Source organism: Pongo pygmaeus, chromosome 10 (assembly GCF_028885625.2).
Source record: "Pongo pygmaeus isolate AG05252 chromosome 10, NHGRI_mPonPyg2-v2.0_pri, whole genome shotgun sequence".
NCBI classification, from domain to species: domain Eukaryota; kingdom Metazoa; phylum Chordata; class Mammalia; order Primates; family Hominidae; genus Pongo; species Pongo pygmaeus.
In genome coordinates this window covers 4,348,562-4,372,457 of record NC_072383.2, presented here as the reverse complement: position 1 = coordinate 4,372,457, position 23,896 = coordinate 4,348,562, and the positions used below count along the sequence as shown (strand labels likewise).

The 23,896-nt window shown below is 42.3% G+C and overlaps 2 protein-coding genes across 2 annotated transcripts in view; one reads left to right on the top strand and one right to left on the bottom strand.

The window, feature by feature from the left end:
• Positions 1-19,497, bottom strand: part of TIGAR (TP53 induced glycolysis regulatory phosphatase) — a 32,181-nt gene extending 12,684 nt beyond the window's left edge. Inside the window, exons 1-3 of the mRNA XM_054445487.2 lie at positions 19,302-19,497; positions 9,301-9,338; positions 3,495-3,616 (exon numbers count right to left, since the gene is read on the bottom strand). Of these exons, the coding sequence (XP_054301462.1) occupies positions 3,495-3,616; positions 9,301-9,338; positions 19,302-19,333 (192 nt within the window). The 5' untranslated portion in view covers positions 19,334-19,497. The remainder of the gene's footprint in view (positions 1-3,494; positions 3,617-9,300; positions 9,339-19,301) is intronic.
• Positions 15,799-18,774, top strand: LOC134740353 (small ribosomal subunit protein uS19-like). The gene has a single exon (XM_063672338.1). It carries the CDS (start codon positions 15,799-15,801, stop codon positions 16,231-16,233), a length of 435 nt encoding a protein of 144 aa, XP_063528408.1. The 3' UTR covers positions 16,234-18,774.
• Positions 19,498-23,896: the final 4,399 nt, after the last annotated feature.

Here is a 23,896-nt window from a genome sequence, read left to right as displayed (position 1 = left end):
TTGGTTTCTATAGCTCTTTGTATAATTTGAAGTCAGATACTGTGATTCTTCCAATTTTGTTTTTGCTAAGGATGGCTTTGGCTATTCTGGGTCTTTTGTAGTTCCACATAAATTTTAGGATGCATTTTTCTACTTCTATGAAGAATGTCATTGGTATTTTGATAGAAATTGCATTGAATCTGTAGATTGCTTTGGGTAGTATGAACATTTTAACAATATTGACTCCTCTAATCCATGAATATATAATATCTTTCCTTTTTTTGTTGTCCTCTTTAACTTCTTTCATCAGTGTCTTATAGTTTTCCTTGTGGAGCTCTTTCACTTCTTTGGTTACTTCCTGAGTATTTAATTTTATTTGTGGCCACTGTAAATGAGATTACTTCTTTTTCAGATTATTCATTGTTGGCATATTCAAATGCTACTGATTTTTGTATCTTGCTTTGTATCCTGCAACTTTACCTTATGTATCAGTTCTAATTGTTTTTTGGTGGAGTTTTCAGGTTTTTCCAAATATAAGATCATATCATCTGCAAACAAGGATAATTTGATTTCTCCTTTCCAATTTAAATGTTATTTATTTCTTTCTCTTGTCTGATTGCTCCAGCTAAGACTTCCAGTACTACGTTGAATAACAGTGGTGAAAATGGGCATCCTTGTCTTGTTCTAGACCTTGGATGAAAGGCTTTCAGTTTCTCCTCACTCAGTATGATACAAGCTGTGGGTCTACTGCATATGGCTTTTATTGTGTTGAGGCTTTTATTGTACTGTTTTATATTGTTCCTTCCGTACCTAGGTTGTTTTTGGGTTTTCATCATGAAGGGATGTTAAATTTTATCAAATATTTTTCAGCCTCAATTGAAATGATCATATGGTTTCTATCCTTTATTCTGTTGATATAGTGTATCACATTGATTCACTTGTTTATGTTGAACCATCCTTGCATCCCTGGGATTAATCCCACTTGGTCAGGAAGAATGATCTTTCTAATGGTATTGTTGAATTTGGTTTGCTAGTATTTTGTTAAGGATTTTTGCATCAATCTTCATCAGGAATCGTGGCCTGTAGTTTTCTTCTCTTAATGTGTCTTTGTCTGGTTTTCGTATGAGGACACTACTGGCCTCATAGAGTAAGTTTGGAAGTATTCCCTCCTCCTCTATTTTATGGAATAGTTTGAGTAGGATTGGTGTTAGTACTTTAGATGTTTGGTAGAATTCAGCAGTGAAGCCATCGGGTCCCAGACTCTTCTTTACTGGGAGACTTTTATAATGGCTTCAATCTTGTTACTTGTTATTATTCTGTTTAGGCTTTGGATTTCTTCCTGGTTCAATCTTGGTAGGTTGCATGTGTCTAGGAGTTTGTGCATTTCCTCTAGATTTTCCAATTTTTTGGCATATAGTTGCCAATAGTAGCCCTTAATGCTCCTTTGAATTTCTGAGGTATTGGTTGTAATATCTCCTTTTTCATCTGATACTACCTATTTGGATCTTTATCTTCTTAGTTAAGTCTACCTAAAGGTCTGTCAATTTTATCTTTTCAAAATACCAATTTATCATTTCACTGATCTTTTGGAGTCTTCATTTCAATTTCAATTATTTGTGCTCTGATCATTATTATTTTTCTTCTAATAATTTTGGATTTGGTTTACTCTTGCTTTTCTAGTTCTTTCTTTTTTTTTTTTTTTTTTTGAGACAAAGTTTTGCTTTGTTGCCCAGGCTGGAGTGCAGTGGCACAATCTCAGCTCACTGCAACCTCTGCCTCCCAGGTTCAAGCAATTCTCATGCCTCAGCCTCCTGAGTAGCTGGGATTACAGGCACCTGCCACCACGCCAGGCTGATTTGTTATTTCAGTGGAGACGGTGTTTCACCGTATTGCCCAGGCTGGTCTTGAACTCCTGAACTCAGGCAATCCTCCCATCTCGGCCTCCCAAAGTGGCTTTTCTAGTTCTTTAAGATGCATTGTTAGATGTTTATTTGGAGTTTTTCTTCTTTTTTGATGTAGGTACTTACAGCTAAAATTTCCCTAATATTTTTGCTGTATCCCACAGGTTTTGGTTCATTATCATTTGTTTCAAGAAATGTTTCAATTTAAGGAGATTCTTGTACATATTTCTAGAGTTCTTTCTCTGTCCACCTCTTTCTTCCAGTACTCTGCCCCACAAATTTTAGTTATGTAAAAATTAACCTCCCCAAATTCCAAGTTTTGTCTCCTTAACTCACGGAGACCTCTAAGCACTACTTGGCTTCCCCTACCAGAGTCTGGAAATTGCTTCAGCCAGAAAACCAGGACACTCCTAGGGCTCACCTTCTTTGTTCCACTTCATTCAGGCATCATAGGCCCACAGTGCCCAAAGTCTAATGTCTGAAAACAGTGGTTTCACATATTTTGTCACATTTTCTAATTGTTTTTGGGGGAGATGAAATTCCAACAATAGCTCACTCACAGTTGGTCACAAAACTCTCCTTCCATGGAGTTTTTAGAAATAGACTGGGTTCGTTTTTATTTTACTTTTTTTTTTTTATTTTCAAGACAGAGTCTTGCTCTGTAGCCCAAGCTGGAGTGCAATGGCATGATCTCGGCTCACTGCAACCTCTGCCTCCTGGGTTCAAGCGATTCTCCTGCCTCAGCCTCCTGAGTAGCTGGGATTAAGGTACATACCACCACGCCCAGCTAATTTTTGTATTTGTAGTAGAGACAGGGTTTCACCATGTTGGCCAGGCTGGTCTTTAACTCCTGACCTCAAGTGATCCACCTGCCTCGGCCTCCCAAAGTGCACGGATCACAGGCATGAGCCACCATGCCCAACTGGCTTTACATTTTTATAGTAATCTGTTCCCTGAAGATATTTCTAACAAGTCTTTTATTTCTTTACAGCGACATAGTGGTTTCTTATTCTATCTGGTAATCCTAATACCTGATGTCATGGTGGGTTAATTTCTCCTGTCATTTCTCCCTGCTCTCTCTCATAATAGCTTATTTATATTCTTGCTGGACTTTTTTTTCTAGGCTACTCTAATTTAAAAATTAATTTTTTAAAAAAGTACAAAATAAAATTAAAATAAATAAGTTCTGTTGAGGAAGGTCATGTCTGTTTGGGATTTAATTCCCTACAGACTCTGGTAGCAGATTTTTCAAGATTATACAATTGTTGAGACTTTTGGCACATCAGCCTAGACCTTGACTCTAAACTTACCTGTTGCTGGGAGTGGTGGCTCACGCCTATAATCCCAGCACTTTGGGAGGCTGAGGCGGGTGGATCACCTGAGGTTAGGAGTTTGAGACCAGCAACGTGATAAAACCCCATCTCTACTAAAAATACAAAAATTAGCTAGGTGTGGTGGCACACACCTGTAATCCCAGCTATTTGGGAGGCTGAGGCATCAGAATCACTTGAACCCAGGAGATGGAGGTTGCAGTGAACAGAGACTGCACCACTGCACTCCAGCCTGGGCATAGAGTGAGGCTCTGTCTCAAAATAAATAAATAAATAAATGTACCTGCTTTGTCCTCATGAGATCACTGGAGAAAGCATGAGTAAACTTCACATTATTCAGAAATATACCAGCAGCTGCTGCTTGTTTAAATCCAGTTTCTGAAAGAGGTTCATCTACTCCTTGTCCTGTGATATATTAAGAAGAGGAACAATAACATTCAAAACTACATATCAGAGATGTATAAATCACATGTAGAAAATATAAGCTGCGTTTATCTATATTTTAATGAAAGATTTTTTAAGTACTCTTCCACGTAACTTTTCAGGGAGTTATTAGCAAGTAAACATAAGTTGTAAGTCTATAAAGACTCAAGTATTCAATTATTTTCCAAAAGAATGCTTGCCTAATGGGAATTAGGTGATGATGAGATAGAAATGTCTTAGCTTTTCCCTCTTTTATGTTTGCCCATCTCTTCATTAATTGGCTCTGATCTTACAGGTACTGTGTTGGGGCAGTAGGACCATCACCTACAAGTTTTTTCCTTCTTTATTCCCATCATCCAAATGCTCAGTATTATAATGGTATTAATTTTCCTCTTTCCTTCCTCCCTCTGTTTCTTGTTCTTTTTCATTTTAAAAATGCTTTGAAACCTCCATTTCCAGGATAACGGTTGACTGGACACTCTGAAGGGACCTCCTACTAAAGATCTAAATGGTGGATGTGTGTGAGTGTGTGTGTGTGTTTGTGTGTGTGTCTGTGTGTGCGTGCTGCATTGCTGGGTCCACAGAACACATAAAAAATCTCCAAGGGACAAAGTAAAGCAACCCCAAAGCCCTGAGCTGAACTGTGAATACCGACATGAAAAAAATGAAGATGGTGGACTATGAGGACAGGCTGGTGGGGCTGGGAGAGGAGGCCTGCTGGAGGGGACGGCAAGCGGGAGGACTAAACACAACATTCTTGCGAGCAAGGGCTCCTGTAAGGAGACTTAATGCAGCCTCAGGCCTGTGGTAAAATAAAATGCAAATCCTTTTCAGAGCAAATCATTCTCAAAAGAGGCTAACAGGTTTTCCACTAATTTAGAACAAATAATTGTTTAGCCAAAGATTCAACACACAAGAAAATAATCCATCATAAACCAAAGCCACCCATCAAGACTTCAGACATTGAAAACAGCAAATACGGACTTTATAATAACTATGAATAAAACATAAAGACAGAATCACAAAAATAAGCAATTAACAGTAAGCATCAAAAATAAGTAGACAGTTTTCTAAAATAACCAAATAGATCTTTTAATAATAAAAATCAAGATTGCTGGGGGCTGGGGGGCCCCTCAATGGATAAACAGAGATTCAGATGAAAGGAGGTTTAATGAACTCAAAGACAGGGCAGAAGATATTACCCAGTACACAGCACAGATACAAGGAGATAGAACATAGCACAGATACATTAGAGTTCTAAAGGAAAGAATGAGAATTCCTAACAATGCATTGTCTTAGTTGCTGTAACAAAGTACTACAGACTGGATGGCTTGTTAACAACAGATATTTATTTCTCACAGTTCTGGAGGCTGGAAGTTTGAGATGAGGGTACCATCATGGTTGGGTTCTGGTGAGGGCCTCGCCACGTTACAGGCTGCTGACTTCTCCTTCAGTGCTCCCATGGCACAAAGAGGAAAGAGCTCTCTGGTGTCTCTTGTATAAATTCCATTCATGAGGGCTGCACCCTTGTGACCCTAATAACTGCCCGAAGACCCCACCTCCTAATGTCATCATATTGGGAGTTATGATTTCAACATGTAACTTCTGGGAAGAAAAACATTCAGTCTATAACATGCATCTAATTGGAACTCTAAAAGAATAGAAAAAAAAATGGCTGGGCGTGGTGGCTCACGCCTGCAGTCTCAGCACTTTGGGAGGCCGAGGACGGTGGATCACTCAAGGTCAGGAGTTCAAAGTCAGCCTGGCCAACATGGCGAAATCCTGTCTCTACTAAAAATACAAAATTCGCTGGGCATGGTGGAGCACGCCTGTAATCCCAGCTACTTGGAAGGCTGTGGCAGGAGAATCGCTTGAGCCCAGGAGGCGGAAGTTGCAGAGAGCCAAGATCACACCACTGCACTCCAGCCTGGGCAACAAGAGTGAAACTCCATCTCAAAAAAATAAAAGAATAGAAAAAATGAAGGAGAGGAATACGAAAAGAAAATAGCTAAGAATTTCACAGAATAAGAAAACACATGTACGTCAAGCAGGATAAATTTAAAAAAATTCCTCCTAGATATATTATGAGAAACTAAAGAATATCAAAATTAAAGAGTTTAAAGGAAGTTACAGAGAAAGACATATTTCCTACCATGGAACACCATTTAGCTGATAGAAACCTCTTACCAGGAAAAATGGAACCAAAACTGCAGAATGCTATCTTCCAAGTGCTGAGAGAATCATCAGAAGTGTGTACTGACTGAAGCCACTGTGTTTACCACCAAATGCTCTACACATACTAGAGGACTTTTCAAAGAATGTACTTCAGGAATGGTCTGAGATGAAAACAAATGAGGAGCAGAGAAACTTGCAAATATATTCATAAATTTAAATGCCATCTAAACAAATGAAGATAATAATGTCCACCTCAAACAATTAAAAAAAGACAGGACTAAGCTACTAGACAAGTTATTTGTATTTTTTGGAAGAGGGGATATTAATATTATACTTTATTAGGTATTGTCAGAGTAAATGTGTCCCTGCAAAATTCAAATGTTGACATCCTAACCCTCAGTGTGATGGTATTAGGAGGCAGGCCTTTGGGAGGTGATTAGATCCTAGGGTAGAGCCCTCATGAACAGGATTAGTGTCCTTATAAGTGTTCTCGATCTATCTCTCTGCCATGTGAGGATATTAACCAGAGGACAGCAGTCCGCAAACCAGGAATCAGGTCCTCCACAGACACTGGATATGATGGCACCCTGATCTTGGAATTCACAGTCTCTAGAACTGTGTATTGTTCAAGCCACTGGGTCCATGATACTCTGTTACAGCAGCCCTGACTAAGACAGGTATGAGGGTAAGAATTTTAAGATAACCATGAAAAGAATGGAAATGGTACATCATTTCAAAGGTAGTGGGGAAAGTAAGAAAGTGTGGAACAAGAAAAAAGCTAAGCACTTAAGAAGTAAAAGCAGGTAAGATAAAAAAAGAAAGACTACAAAAAGAAGGGGAAAAAAAACAAAGAAAAAAAATCGAAACACATCAGTGACCAGAATAAAGGCAAACAGTCACTACTGCCAGTCAAAAGACAGATTCTAGGCCAAGCGTGGTGGCTCACGCCTGTAATCTCAACACTTTGGGAGGCCAAGGCAGGTGGGTCACCTGAGGTCAAGAGTTCGAGACCTGCCTGGCCAACATGGTAAACCCTGTCTCTACTAAAACTACAAAAATTAGGCCAGGCGCGGTGGCTCATGCCTGCAATTCCAGCACTTTGGGAGGCCAAGGTGGGTGGATCACCAGGTCAGTTCGAGACCAGCCTGACCAACGTGGTAAAACCCCGTCTCTACTAAAAATACAAAAATTAGCCGAGACTGGTAGTGCACGCCTGTAATCCCAGCTACTCAGGAGGCTGAGACAGGAGAATTGCTTGAACCCGGGAGGTGGAGGTTGCAGGAGCCAAGATCACGCCATTGCACTCCAGCCTGGGCAACAGAGTGAGACTCCGTCTCAAAATAAACAAATAAATAAAAATTTTAAAAATGAGCCAGGTGTGGTGCCGGGAACCTGTAATCCCAGCTACTCTGGAGTCTCGGGCAGGAGAATTGCTTGAACCCAGGAGGCAGAGGTTGCAGTGAGCTGAGATCGCGCCATTGCACTTCACCTGGGTGACAGAGCAAGACTCTGTCTCAAAAAAAAAAAAAGACAAATTATATATATTTTCAAAAGAGCCAAAATTTAGCTACATACTATTTATGAGATAACACTTAAACATGAGTACACACACAGAGTGAAAGGAATGAGATGGAAAAATACATACCAGTGAAATTTCATCCCCAAAACAGCTCAAGTAGCTATATTACTATCAGAAAAGTAAGACTTTATGACAAAAGTCTCACTAAGGATTTGGGGACCACTATAAGAAGATCGATGATCCAATTTACTCAGAAGATGTAATCATTTAAACTTGTATAAGCCTAATAAAATAACCTCAATCGATACAAAAGCAGAACATAGAAACCAAAAATGGAGAGAATTCCAAGTATAAAAAGGGCAAACTGGCCACCGCAGCAGGAAATTAAAAATACTGCACTCATAAATTGATATTTAGGACATGCAGGCAAACTAGTGCATTTATAAACGTAATAAAGTGTATAAGATTTGAAAAACAAAATCAAGAAGGCTGATTATTTTATATATAACTCCAGTCCCAACAATGACGGATTATACATTTTTCTGAAGCATACAATGGAAGAATTATAAAAACTGACCATAATTAACACATTTCAAAGAAGTATCATCAAATAAACCATACTGACAGAACACAAAAGCATTTATAATGGAAGTCAGTCAATGGGAATTGAAAATACTTGGTGCTGAATGCTTACCACATTACCACGTGTCAAAACTATGGGCATACAAACAAAAACAGTACTTAGAAATATATAAGCCTTGAGGCCGGGTGCAGCGGCTCACGCCTGTAATCCCAGCACTTTGGGATGCTGAGGCAGGCATATCACCTGAGGTCGGGAGTTCAAGACCAGCCTGGCCAACATGGCGAAACCTCATCTCTACCAAAAATACAAAAATTAGCTGGGCATGGGGGCACGTGCCTGTAATCCCAGCTACTCAGGAGGCTGAGGCATGAGAAATCACTTGAACCCGGGAGGAGGAGGTTGCAGTGAGCCGAGATCGCACCACTGCACTCCAGGTTGGGTGGCACAGTGAGACCCTGACTCAAAAAAAAAAAAAAAGAAATATATGAGCCTTGAATGCTTATACACAAAAGGCTGTAACTTAAAGAACTAAAGCATCCAACTGACAAGGTCAAAAACTTTCTTGCTGTTCCATTGTCAATGTCTTAGGAAATAAGAGAAATGAGCAATACTAAAGGCCAGGTGGTAAGAGGCTTCAGTCCAAAGGATAACCTGGGTGGGGCATATTTCGTCTGAAAACAAAGGTTCCTTTGAGAATCAGACCAGTTAGTGTCCATAAAAGGGAGTCAGGCACATGGAATATGAAAATCAGTTTTTGTAAACCCCAGAAGTCCCTAACCAAAACAATAAAACTAAATGCTTTTATAATCACAGCACAGAAATAGCATGTCTAGCCAAAAGTTCACCCAAGATATTCTTAAAAAGCCAGACTAGCTGGATCACAGAGCAAATAAAAGATCTGAGTCCAAATTAACAGAAAAAGGGAGAAAGAATCCCTTCAGAATAAAGTAATGACCACATGTGAAAATAGTTCTTTTTTTAAACCGTTATTACTATTAAAATTAAAATAACTATCTTAGCAGAAAAAAAACCATTAACACCAGTCAGTAAACCTCATGTTTCCAAATATAAAATAATTTCAAATCCAGACATTTATATTTTAAGACACCCAGACCCAATATAATTAATCAGCTGACAGAGCCACTTTGAAGCCATACATAAAGAATAACTTGGAGACCTGTACTTCACACCCAGTTCACTTGAGAGATTTATTCCTCCTGGTTACTAACAGCCCTGATCATATTTCTGTGGTTATGATGCTTTGATTCTGTAATCCCAATTCACAATGGAGTGCTGCCCCCAGTCTACCCCACCCCACCAAATCTGCTTAACTCACACATCTTATTAACACAAGGGTAAGAGCTAAAATAACAATCGGATTATACCAACCTTGGATTATTTTCTCCTTGTTAAATCTTGTTTCTCCACTAAAATAGAAAGAGAAGGAGAACCTTATTAGCCAAATTATACTATTTTTGAGAGGAGGAAAAAAATGAGCAATCAAGTGTGGTGATACTCATAAAAATACCATATGAAACTTGTAACACACTTCATAATCCAACCTGTAAAAACAATTTATTCTAAACTAATATTTGCAATTGTCTTCTTTAATGAAGAGCTAAGAATTTCAAACTACTCCAAACTAAAACGTGTAGATCAGGAACCAATCTTAAGTGAACTGCAGGTGGAAAATCCTACTAAAAAATACAATGCAAATACCATTTTAGCCAAATAATTTTGTTAAAAGAAATATATTGATCAAAACTACTCTTACTGGCAGCAGGAACAAAAATGTGAGAGTCAGTCTATTCATTGCTGGACTGAATGAGCAAGTGAAAGAGAATCTGAATGGAATGGGAGAGAAGTGTACAAACCTTCAGAACCCCCTGCCTTCTCTTAAGTTCCTAGGTCTTCAGCAGTTATTTTTTGTAGTACTGACAGCTATCTCGCAGACCAACTGCACACTGAACTGAGGTTTGAGTACTACACTTTTAAAAACTAAAATACCAAAACAAATCAAAGCAATCTGAAGCAACCGGAAGGGTAAAAGAACTGGAAACTTTGTCACAAAATAACTGGGGTTACGGAGGCTGGAGGGGGAAAAGGGCGGGAAGTGCATGGGTAAGACTGGACAGACAGCAGGATAGGTTAACAATAAATGCAACTTCCAAATACATAAGAAGTAGAATCAAGGAGAATTCAGCTGAAATTTCTTTGAGCGCTAATTAAATGTTTGCTGACCCAACCTACCACTAGAATTGCTGGGCCATAAGGTATGCAAATACCAGCTTTATTAGGTAATGCCAGTGTCATAGCAGGTTACACCACCCTGTAGTGTGGTATACCACCCTCAACAAGATTCAGTGATGGAAGGTTTCTTCCATTTGTACCAATCTGGTACCTGAACAATTCATCTCACTTTAATTTTAATTTGCATTTCCTTGATTTCGATGGAAAATGATCGCTCCATTGTTTTTAAGTGAAGCACTAGTTTATAATAATTCAAATGTCACATAGGACTGATTTACTCAGACCTAGAAAAAAAATCTACCAGACCTGGAAGTCAGAATCACAAACTCAGGCCTCGGCCTGGAATCTTGCCGCTTGTTTACAAAAACAGCTGTATGCCAACCTCTGCCAAGATACAGATTGCTGGATTTGGCCAATACGAATGTTCTTTAAGACCCAACACAAGACTGGTTCTTTTAGGTAGTGTCCCTCCCCAGTACCATTCCTATCTACCTACTCTATTTAATACCTACACTTTATGTTCTCATGGTCCCCTCGCACCACCAGCATAAGTTTTGATCTGTGTGCTAATTACTTCTTAGCTCTGTGTCTATCCCGGCTCCAGTTCCTTAAAGGCACAGGCAGGGATTGCATACCCTCAACATGCCCAGGGCCTGGAGAAAATCCTGGGAAATGACAGAACTTCAGTGAATGTACTTTTACCTAGGGAGGGTCATCTGGAAATACCCATCAAAATGACAAATCTGTTTACCCTTTTATCCAGTAACCCAATTACTGGGAATAACTGAATTCACTCATATTTAAAAGATCATTTGCGGCCAGACGTGGTGGCTCATGCCTGTAATTCCAGCACATTGGGAGGCCGAGGTGGGTAGATCACGATGTCAGGAGTTCAAGCCCAGCATGGCCAAGATGATGAAACCCCATCTCTACTAAAAATACAAAATTTAGCCAGGCATGGTAGCGGGTGCCTGTAATCCCAGCTACTCGGGAAACTGAGGCATGAGAATTGTTTAAACCTGGGAGGCAGAGGTTGCAGTGAGCTGCAATCACACCATTGCACTCCAGTATGGGTGACAGAGCAAGACCCTGTCTCACAAAAAAAAAAAAAAAAAAAAAAAAATCATTAGCTACAGTATTATTTCTAGTAGCAACAGATTATAAACAACCCAAATGTCCATAACTCATTCCTTAAATATGGCCAGAATAACCATTATTTATATTAACAAATAAACAGTGACATATCTACCTAATGGAATCCTATGTAAATGTGTCCTTTAAAGACAGAGATTATATGTAAAGATATGGAATGCTCACCAAGATATATGATTAAGTAGAAAAAGCAAGGTATAGAATAATATAAAAAGAAAGCTACCCTTTTAGAAAGGGAAATAAACATCTGGATCTGCACAAAGAAACAATGGAAGGATAAACATGAAACTAATAAACATGGTCACCTATTGGTTGGGGGGAGAATAGGAAGACTAGGGAAAATTGTTTTGATTTCTAAATATGTAGATGTATTAGCTTAAAAAATAAACGTATGATAAAGAAATAAAATTACACAGAACTGGCCGGGCACGGTGGCTCACACCTGTAATCCCAGCACTTTGGGAGGCCGAGGCGGGCAGATCACGAGGTCAGGAGTTCGAGACCAGCCTGGCCAATAAGGTGAAACTCCGTCTCTGATAAAAATACAAAAATTAGCTAGGCATGGTGGTGAGTGCCTGTAGTCCCAGCTACTCGGGAGGCTGAGGCAGAAGAATCGCTTGAACCCGGGAGGCAGAGGTTACAGTGAGCCAAAATCATGCCACTGCACTTCAGCCTGGGCAACTGAGCAAGACTCTGTCTCCAAAAAAAAAAAAAAAAAATACACAGAACTATTTATACCTTGGTAAAAAAAACCAACAGCACTGATTTGCCATTATCATTGTTGTTAATATTAATAAAAGATTTCCTAGGCCACGTGCAGTGGCTCAAGCCTGTAATCCCAACACTTTGGGAGGCCAAGGAGGGCAGATCACCTGAGGTCAGGAGCTCGAGACCATCCTGGCCAAAATGGTAGAGGACCCTGTGTCTACTAAAAATACAAAAATTAGCCAGGCATGGTGGCAGGCGCCTGTAATCCCAGCTACTCGGGAGGCTGAGGCGGGAGAATCACTTGAACCCAGGAGGTGGAGGTTGCAGTGAGCCAAGATCATGCCATTGCACTCCAGCCTGGGTGACAAAAGCAAGACCTCGTCTCAAAAAAAAAAGATTTCCTACACTCCAAAATTCATTCAGAATCTTATAAAATGGGCATGAAAGAGGATATTAACCTCTACCATTCAGATGGATAAAGCAGAAGCATTCAGATGGATAAAGCAGAAGCATGATGGGGAACCTGTCATTTTTAATCTAGAAAATAGTTACCATGTATTGGATTCACTTCCTGTCTCAGTCTCAAAATCTTGCTGAGACCAAGAATAAAATATCTGTTATTTCAATACAAGTAACATCCTCAGCTGGGCGCAGTGGCTCACTCCTGTAATCCCAGCATTTTGGGAGGCCGAAGCGGGCAGATCATGAGGTCAGGAGTTCGAGACCAGCCTGGCCAATATGGTGAAACCCCGTCTCTACCAAAAATACAAAAATTAGCTGGGCGTGGTAGCACGTGCCTGTAGTCCCAGCCACTCGGGAGGCTGAGGCAGAAGAATCGCTTGAACCCAGGAGGCGGAGACTGCAGTGAGCCAAGATAGCACCCTCAAAAACAAAACAAAACAAGTAACATCCTCGCTAGACAGTGGCTTGTAGCCCTTAAATTAAACCTGGCCTAAAACTGCCTCCATGCCTAAGGAGCTGTCACCTAACTTAATATGTATACAAACTACAACATAATTTGAGAGTATATTCCTGTAATAAAAACCAAGTCTCAGCCAACCATGGCAGCTGAGCTTTCAGCCAATTATAGGCTGCAAGCTGCTCAGACATGTCCTAATAAGGCAAAGCAGAGCTGTAACCAATCAGGCTATTTCTATATGTCACATCCTTTCTTTTTTTTTTTTTTTTTCTGTGATGGGGTCTTACTCTGTAGCCCAGGCTGGAGTGCAGTGGTGTGATCTCGGCTCACTGCAATCTCCAACTCCAGGATTCAAGCGATTCTCCTGCCTCAGCCTCCCAAATAGCTGGGATTACAGGCAAGCACCACCATGTCCAGCTAATTTTTGTATGTTTAGTAGAGACACGGTTTCACCATGTTGGCCAGGCTGGTCTCGAACTCCTGACCTAAGGTGATCCTCCTGCCTCAGCCTCCCAAAGTGCTGGGATTATAGGTGCGAGCCACCGCGCCTGGCCATGTCACTTCCTTTCTCTGTCTATAAATACTGCCTGCCTACGTCGCTGGGCTGAGCACTCTGAAGCTTTACTGGTTCAGGTGCTGCCTGATTTATGAATCATTTCTTTGCTCAAATAAACTAAGTCTAATTTGTCTAAAGTTTTTCTTTTTATATGTTGCTAATACAATTTCCAGCCAAAGCCAAAGAAGCACCCTCATTTTGAAATGAGGGGGTGAGAAGAAATTTAATTTGCCAACCAAGAAATCACACAAGAACCACCAAAAAAACTCAGTATTTACAAATCACAGAAATTTGGCAGAGATGATTACTTTTTGTATACTTGCTGAAGATTAACTCAGCATTTTTATTTAATCGAAGTAGATAATGAAAGATTCAAATTAAAATAAAGGTTTATACTGTCAAAATGTCATTTTATAAAAAATGGAATCCCAGAAATTTAATAGTTTCATAAAAGTACTGCCCCACCATCTAACGATTTTCAGTGAAAGCAGCATAACCACTGTGATATAATGAAGGATTCATTTAGCTGTATATCAACAGAGGCTGCTGTAGACTCAATAGTATTATTAACAATCACAGCATTCAGTTTAGTTCTATTTGGCATTTTTGCGTTCAAATCACCTTACAAATATTAAAGAGTAGGAATCCAAAAATAGATTTTTTTCCAAAAGCTTTCATAAACATTTAGTTGTACAGCTTTTATCAGCTTTATTGAGAGGTTTATATAAATCCTTGAAGTAACTGTTTAATTAGTATGTTTGGGGAATGGGAAAGGAAAGTTGATGGCTAAAACAGTTTTACTATTAATCTATTTCCCTTAACCAAGTCTGACGTGTGATAGCAGCAGAGAAGGTGAACGGAGCTGAAAGGTCAGAGGGATATATTTTGAAGGAGTCAGGAATAACACCACTCATTTTCAAAATCTGCAGTGTGGTCCATTTCCAAAACAGAAACCTGACTCTGCAGGAATCCAAGTGCTTCTGCCAAGATGTTAAGTCTTAGATCAGCCATTTATAGGACCTACAAATATACATCATTCATTTTGTAGCTTATCTCACAGTTCTTAAAAGACATGTATCTTGTTAGCCTGGATTTATACTCTGCAGCATTTCTTCAAAAATCATATAGAAAGCTCAATTTCCCTTAATTCCATTTAAGGAATTAAAATTCAACACACAATACTCAGAGTGCTACAAAGGAGGGACAAATCATGGGAAAGTTGTTCTTTAGTGTAAATGAAAATGTAAACCCTCACCTGATATCACGAATACAGCTTAGTCCTAATTCCTTTACACTAATACATCCATTTGCAAATATGTAAGTTTTCAAGAACTAGTAACACAAGACTTTTGGCTGTCTTTTTTTTTTTTTAGATGAGTTTCACTCTTGTTGCCCAGGCTGGAGTGCAATGGCGCGATCTGGGCTCACTGTAACCTCTACCTCCCGGGTTCCAGAGATTCTCCTGCCTCGACCTCCCGAGTAGCTGGGATTACAGGCGTGTGCCACTACGCCCAGCTAATTTTTTGTATTTTTAGTAGAGACGGGGTTTCACCATGTCGACCAGGCTGGTCTTGAACTCCCGGCCTCAGGTGATCTACCCGCCTCGGCCTCCCAAAGTGCTGGGATTACAGGACTTTTGGCTGTCTTTGATCTTTGTAAAGTATCTGTACGAGGTACCTTTATACTTTTAAAGCAGCATTAAAATTTTTTAAAAGTATTAGCTTTATAAAAGTACTAAATTACAGATGACCTAATAGTATTTTGCTTGCTTTATTAATATACAGAACAATTATTAGCATTACACAAAAAGTAACTGCCAATAGAGGTACAGTAAGAAAAACAAATCAGTTTTGCTATCAGTAACTTTACTAATTCGGCCAGGTGGGGTGGCTCACGCCTGTAATCCCAACACTTTGGAGGGCCGAGGCAGACGGATCACCTGAGGTCCGGGAGTTCGAGACCAGCCTGACCAACATGGAGAAACCCCATCTCTACTAAAAGTACAAAGGTAGCCAGGCGTGGTGGCACATGCCTGTAATCCCAGCTACTCCGGAGGCTGAGGCAGGAGAATCGCTTGAACCCAGGAGGCGGAAGTTGTGGCGAGTCGAGATCATGCCATTGCACTCCAACCTGGGTAACCAGAGTGAAACTCCGTCTCAAAACAAAACAAAACAAAACAAAAACAACTTTACTAATTCATTTTTAAATCATTAAAAGTAAATTAAATTTAGTTTGCCAAAAATTTTTAAAGTTTTAAGAGCTGCCTAAAAATGGAAGTGAACTTTTCTGAGGATCCGACAAGATGGCCGAGGTAGAGCAGAAGAAGCGGACCTTCCGCAAATTCACCTACCGCGGCGCAGACTTGGACCAGCTGCTGCACATGTCCTGCGAGCAGCTGACGCAGCTGTACAGTGCGCGACAGCAGCGGCAACTGAACCCGGGCCTGCGGCGGAAACAGCACTCGCTGCTGAAGCGCCTGCGCAAGGCCAAGAAGGAGGCACCGCCCATGGAGAAGCCGGAAGTGGTGAAGACGCACCTGCGGGACAGGATCATCCTGCCCAAGATGGTGGGCAGCACGGTGAGCGTCTACAACGGCAAGACCTTCAACCAGGTGGAGATCAAGCCGGAGATGATCGGCCACTACCTGGGCGAGTTCTCCATCACCCACAAGCCGGTGAAGCACTGCCGGCCCGGCATCGGGGCCACCCACTCCTCCCGCTTCATCCCCCTGAAGTAGTGGCTCAGCTAATAAAGGCACACATATCTCCAAAAAAAAAAAAAAGGAAGTTAAATGGATGGTTTTGCCGGGGACTCACTGCAAACACCTACAACATTTCAAGGAACCAGACCCTTCAATAGTGCTGGATAGGTGATGGTAATGCCAACCTACACGTGTTGGAGTTTTCAACAATGCTGTGCCATAAGCTCATGAGAAGTTATAGTCTGACAATGATGATAGACTTGAATTCTGGAATCTTGGGCAGTCTGTTCCAGAAATGAACACACTGGTACTTTCATTTCAAAGTATGAAGAAAGATAAACCACATATAGGAACAGCACAAGATTCCTAACAGGTTCTGTTGAACTTAAATTGCTTTAAAGATTTTTTTGCATTATCTGAAGAGGTAAGTCCAGTAAAATTATCTAACTCTTCAAAAAGTCATTACATTTAACTATGGTGATAATGAGTCAAATTTAAAAATCACTTCTTTTCCTGAAAGAATCACCAGGTTTTGGTTTTGAGAACTCTGAAGGCAAGAAGAGGGATATCCGATCCAGACCGGAAAGCATTGAACCAGCCTTCTCACTCCATCTTCCTACACATAAAACAGAACAAAATAAACTATTGTCATAACTCCACACAATTATATTAAGAGACTAAAAAGTAGCCTCAAAAATGGCTGGTGATGTTCAAGTAATCTACAAATATCAGGTTTTAACACATTAAGTAGGAAACAAAAGATGGTGAGTGGTAAAGTTGCTTTGGTTAAACTACTTCCTCAACTTGCCATGTGACTTTAAGCAAGTTACAAGGCGTCTCTGTCTCAGCTGCCTCACGTGAAAAACGAGGATCTCAGTCCTTAACTCACTAAACTGTCAGATTTTAATTACAACAGTGCCTGGCAAATAATCATTTATTAAGACTTATTTTTTAAATGATTCCTATGAGGGCCTCCGGAATCAAACCCTTTCTAAGCAGCAGGAAGGGAATAAAATCCACATTTATATGACTATTGTCTATTAAGAATCTAAATAAGAATCATCTTACTTTTTAGGGGTTGCCTTACCCCAAATATTCTACAACTTCTGAGTTTTCTTTTTTTTTTTTTTCTTTTTGAGACAGGGTCTCACTGTGTCACCTAGGCTGGGGTGCAGTGGCCCAATCACAGCTCACTACAGCCCTGACTTCCCAGGCTCATGTGATCCAAGTGATCTTCCTGCCTCAGCCTCCCTATTAGCTAAGTTCACAAGCATGCACCACCACACCCGGCTTTTTTTTTTTGTAGAGAGGAGGTTTCACCATGTTGCCCAGGCTTGTCTTGAACTCCTGTGCTCAAGGGATCCACCCACTTCCGCCTCCCAACGTGCTAGGATTACAGGGGTGAACCACCTTGATGGTCTGAGTTTCAATTATAAATATGACACTGGGCTGGCTGGGTCAGGCATCTAGAAAGTGCACTAACATTGGAAGAAAGGCTGATCAGGACTCTAGTTCCTGTTCTGCTACCAATTAGCTGTGTGACCTTTAGTAAGTTAAGAATCCTCCCAAGGCATTCTATACAACCGAGAGGGGTGGGAGAAGAGACAGTGAGGAACTAGATTTCTAAGGTAGCCATTAAAATCCTGCTAAACCTAAACGGACAATTTTACAGGATTCTTAAGATTATCTTTCTTATAACGGAAGGACAGGCCAGAAAAGATAGCTGTTAAAGTCAATTGACAAAGTTAAATCATATTAATGTCCTTTGTGAGCTCCATGAATGCAGAAATGGTATGTTATTTATCTGTATGATCCAGTCTACTGGCACATAGTACCTACTCAAAATGCTGGTGTGCTAAACTGTACGTTCGTATTTGGGAATCAACTGCAGTTTTATTGGAGCTTTCTTTATAGAAGTTATTTCTCGATATATTTCTTCCCCTGTTGCATCGTACACTTTACCTGTCCCCCATTTAATTCTCGCATTAAAATAGTGAGATAGGCACTATCATTTGCATATCAGGAAATTTAAGTCCAGGCTACCTGGCTCTTAGCTGGAGAACAGATTCCAACCGAGGTCTACCTTGCCTGAAAAATCTGTGCTCTTAGCAGGGCGCGGTGGCTTATGCCTGTAATCCCAACACTTTGCGAGGCCGAGGTGGTCGGATCACAACGTCAGGAGTTCCAGACCTGCCTGGCCAACATGGCGAAACCCCGTCTCTACTAAAAATACAAAAATTAGCTGGGCGTGGTGGCGCATGCCTGTAATTCCAGCTACTCGGGAGGCTGAGGCAGGAGAATCGCTTGAATCCCGGAGGCGGGAGGTTGCAGTGAGCAGCACTCCAGCCTGGGTGACAGAGCGAGGCTCCATCTCACAAAAAAAGAAAAAAGAAAAATCTGTGCTCTTAACTACCCTGATTTTCACCTCCCGTAAACACTTGGCAAATACATGTTGATAAGAAAAGATAAGAGACATAAAGACGTATCAGCATTCAGCTCCATGTAATGTTATGATAATAAAAACATTTATTTGGGATGATACGGTCTGCTGAGATCAGAGCTGTGATCCTCTTTTCTTTCCCAGAACTGTAACCTCTGGGGAAAAGAAAGAAGTCTCATATATGTGCCTGGGGGGCTGACTGCCTGGGGAAACGAGGGGGAACCTCAGAAACAGAGAGGATAGCGGAAGGCAGCCGGCATCAAAAACAGCAGCCATGGACGAGCAATTCTGCAAACTCTTTGCAATCTGCTGGGGAGCAAAATCGGTACCCAGACAAGTCTGTGGACATGTCTGGCACCGTTTTTGGTGCAGCCACCAAGTGCCTACGAACCCCGATCCTTTGCTCCTCCGGGCCTCACTTCATCTGAAACACGGGACGAAGCTATCTAAGACCTGCCGTCGTCCCTCGGGGCTGCTGGGGTGAGAGGAGGGGCGACACGGGACGGCCCCAGGGCAAGCGCCCCGGAAAAAGCGCTTCCAAGCCAGCCCTCACGGGCTGGAGCGAGCAGGGAGGGGAGAGGGTGGTAGACCCGTTTTCCCTTCACCCGCTCCAACACACTCAAGGAAGAGAGAGAGAAAGTCATCCTGCCACAGCCATACTCACTGCCGGACAACAGTCAGAGCGAAGCGGGCCATGTTCCCGGAGCCGCGTCCCGTCAGTGGCCCCGCGCCGCGCTGCCCCTGCACTGCGGGCTACCTCCCCCACACCACTTCCGCCAAGCAGCCGGCCGGCTCCGCAGCCATAGGCCGAGGCGGCCTCGCACGTCATCCCCGAAGGCCACTCAGGGCCGGGCGAGGCCGACGGGGCGGGGGAGATGCGGGAGCCACGGAGGCCCCGCCCAGGGCTGCGGCGCTTGCGCCCCTGCGCGCGGGCCTGTGATTGGCGCGCGGCAGGTGCGGGAGGCCCCGCCCGCGGAGTCCGCGGTAGGATTCCTTGGCTTGATAGCCGGCAGCCTGCGTTCGGGGCAGATAAGGAAACCGGCGCACAGATTTGTGGTTGTTCCGATTGAGGCTGGAATGCAACCGTTCGTCTTATAGCTGGCCGCTGTGATGAATCCCTCACGGGTGTACAGCGACCAACAGACTGTGTTCTATGAGGTCTGTTAGTCCCTAACCTTAGGGATGTAGCGTCTGCAAGGTCTGTAGACTTAGACCCACCCACCCCAACTCCGCCGGGACAGACGCCCTCCTCGACCAAACTTTAGTCGGGCTCCTTTGAGGCCTTTTCTATACTAGACGGCATCCTTGGCCTGCTGAGCCCGGTAAAGAATCCTGCTAAGCCTGTTTATCAAGAGAGACCTCACTCTTGATGCTCTCTTCTAAGGCCCTTGATAATCTAGTCAAGTTCCTGCTCCCCGTCCTCCTAGATAGCTTACCACGTTCTGGTAATTTCCCATCTTCTCTTTCATCCCTTCCATCCTGCCCCCGGCTATAAATCTCCACTGGTCCCGGTTCATTCTAGAGTCGAATTCAGTCTCTCTCACCTATTGCAGTAATCTTGAGTAAAGTCTTGCCGTTTTTAACAAGCCTCAGATGAATAATTTCTCTTTAATAGCCTTCAGAACCTTGAGGGAGTTACTTAATGTTAGATATGAGTTCTAAATTTCTTTTCAAAGAATCAACGTGTCAGTATGTTCAATTCTTTGCTTTTTACTTTCAACTTCCTCCTAAAGCAACCTTCTTTTTTTTTTGAGATGGAGTCTGGCTCTGTCACCAGGCTGGAGTGCAGTGGCGCGATCTGGGCTCACTGCAAGCTCCGCCTCCCGGGTTCACGCCATTCTCCTGCCTCAGCCTCCTGAGTAGCTGGGACTACAGGCGCCCGCCACCACGCCCGGCTAATTTTTTGTATTTTTAGTAGAGACAGGGTTTCACCGTGTTAGCCAGGATGGTCTCCATCTCCTGACCTCGTGATCCGCCTGCCTCTACCTCCCAAAGTGCTGGGATTACAGGCGTGAGCCACCGCGCCCGGCCACACCTTTTTCGATTACCTGCTTCACCCTGACTCATTCCAATTACCTGCACCACTCTGACTCCTTCCCATTACCTACTCCACCCTGACTCATTCAGATTACCTGCTCTGTCATAACCGTTTTTCCCGCCAAACCACTCACCCCATCACTCTCTTTAAATTAGCCAGTCGGAATTAGTTTAGCCTGTGCCGTGGGGAACTACACAGCAGCAGGGGCCACGTGCCTCAGGGATAAGAACCCCTTCCCCTCACTTGTCCAAGTGTGCGCTCACCATTGCTCCATCTGTAAGGACGCACCCTCCTATAGAAGTACCTTGCCTTGCTGAGAATTAAAAAGAAAATGTTATATTCGAGTGCTGTTTCTTTTGCGGCACTGAAACTTTATTTATAACATTAACTTCTCTAACCCTGGGTTTTGTGACAGGTAAACTGGGATAGCAGTACCTAGCAATGTGACACAAGTAACAATAATGTTAGCTAGGTGACATTGTCTTCCATGCACTGTTAGCTAAATTCTTGTATTTCATAATGCATTTGTTTCCTTGAATCCCCACTTATATACGAAAAGATGTGTTTAGAGAAAAGATGAATGAGATAGATTCATAGGCACACATTTCAAAACAATCTTACATGTAATATCACATTTGGCCTTCTGAACAATTCTAAGGTAGACAGGATAGGCTACATTATCTTCACTTTAGAGATGAGAAATATGGCCGGGCATGGTGGCTCACGCCTGTAATCCCAGCACTTTGGGAGGCCAAGGCAGGTAGATCACGAGGTCAGGAGATAGAGACCATCCTGGCTAACACGGCGAAACCCCATCTCTACTAAAAATACAAAAAATTAGCCGGGCGTGGTGGCACGTGCCTGTAGTCCCAGCTACTCGGGAGGCTGAGGTAGGAGAATCGCTTGAACCCGGCAGGCAGAGGTTGCAGTGAGCCGAGATTCCAACACTGCACTCCAGCCTGGGTGACAGAGCAAGACCCCATCTCAAAAAAAAAAAAAAAAAAAAGAGAGAGAGAGAAATATGGCCTAGAGAGAAACAGCAATTCGTCTAGGCTCACACAACTGGTCAGTGGTGACACAGAACTAGTTTAGAGGTCCTCAAACCTATCTTTACATTAGAATCTGGAGACCTTTGCCAGGCTACACCCCAGAAAAATCAAATCTGAACTTCTGGGGGAAAGACTCAGGCAGCAGTATCTGTATGTTTTTAATTCCCAGCTGTTTCCAACATAAAAGTGGCTGTTCTGAGAGCTAGCAGTTTAAAGCAATGCTTCATAAACTTGAACGTGCACACAAAGCACTTGGGCATAGCGTAAAAGTGTAGATTCCGGAGTTAGTAGATTGGAGTGGGGACCAAATTCAGCATCTCTAACAGCTCGCAGGTCAACAGGAGGCATTTTCAGGATGAGAGTGGAGGGATAATCCAGAGGGCCCTAACAGTGGGGCCCAGGTATCGTGTGTGTGTGTGTGTGTGTGTGTGTGTGTTCATGTTCTGAATGCCCAAAGGAATGAATCATCCCAGCAGATTCTCCTGGAAGTTTGAGCTGAAAAAATGAAATTAAGTAGTTATCTGTGAGGGGTGAAGCAGAAAGAAGACACAGAAAGAAATCATAAGATAGAGTTAGGGCTACAAAGGGGCATATGGTGATTGAAGCTGTGAAGAAACAGAAGCCATAAATAATACAAGTGAGAGAACAGAGGAGAGGGTACGAAGAAGCAAAGTCAATGGAAGAAGTAACGAGAAACACAGAGAGACACAGACACAACAAGTGAGTAATGCGAAGAGTACCCAGTCACTAGTCACTCAAACTGCCATAGTACCAGATACCTTGAAGGTTCCAGTTTGTATAGTAAAACCTCTTTCACTTTAAGGTGGTCCAAGTGCATTTCTAACGCCTAAATAAAAACAGCTTCCCATTTTGTCTTATTTAATACACACAATAACTCTGCAAGGTAGGAGTTATTTCCGTTTTACAGATGAAGAATTAAGGCACATACAGGTTAACTAACTTCCCATTTCTTGGGCCAGGCACAGTGGCTCACGCCGGTAATCCCAGCACTTTGGGAGGCCGAGGCGGGCGGATCACTTGAGCTCAGGAGTTGGAGACCAGCCTGGCCAACATGGTGAAACCCCTCCTCCACTAAAACACAAAAAGTAGCCAGGCGTGATGGCAGGCGCCTGTAATCCCAGCTATTTGGGAGGCTGAGGCAGGGGAATTGCTTGAACCCGGGAGGCAGAGGTTGCAGAGCCAAGATCATGCCACTGCACTCCAGCCTGGGCGACAGAGTGAGACTCCATCTCCAAAAACAAACAAACAAACAAAAACTAATTTCCCATCTCTCAAGATCTCAGAACTGAGTTTGAGACCACATAAGTATACTCCAGGTTTCACAACTATAAATCATGAGGGTAACTACCGGCTCTGTTTCATTACTTCCTAGGTTCCTAAGAAAATGTTTGGAACACAGTGGAGATTCCATTAAAATCTGTCAAATGAAGAATAGCTGTTATGATCAATTTGTCTAATGAAGCATACATATGAAAAAAAGCTGGCATATGGGAGAGGATTACTGTTTTAGGAGAAATTTAGAAAGTTGCATAGCATCCACCTATGCTATTTCTTTTAATTATCTAAGGAATAAATTAAAAAACAATTCTTCATAAATTTTAAGAATCAGGGGCCAGGCGCGGTGGCTCACGACTGTAATCCCAGCACTTTGGGAGGCTGAGGCAGGCAGATCACTAGGTCAAGAGATCAAGACCATCCTGGCCAATGTGGGCAAATCCTGTCTACCAAAACTACAAAAATTAGCTTGGCGTGGTGGTGTGCAACTGTAGTCCCAGCTACTCAGGAGGCTGAGGCAGGAGCATCACTTGAACCCGGGAGGCAGAGGTTGCAGTGAGCCAAGATCGCGCCACTGCACTTCAGCCTGGTGACAGAGCGAGACTACGTCTAAAAAAAAAAAAAAAAACACAACAACAACAAAAAACTAATCAGGGGCAAAAACCAGGCTGAAAAATGAGGTGTCTTCGAAATAGTGGACATTGTCCTGCATTATTCACTGAGTGGTTCAGGGATTGCCCTTCCACTTATAAAATGAACAGGGAGTTCACTTAAACTGTGTTTCAGATAGAAGCTAGAAATACCCATATATGTATGTATGTGTATATATATGTGTGTGTGTGTGTATCCATATATATTCAGATAGAAGCCAGAGAT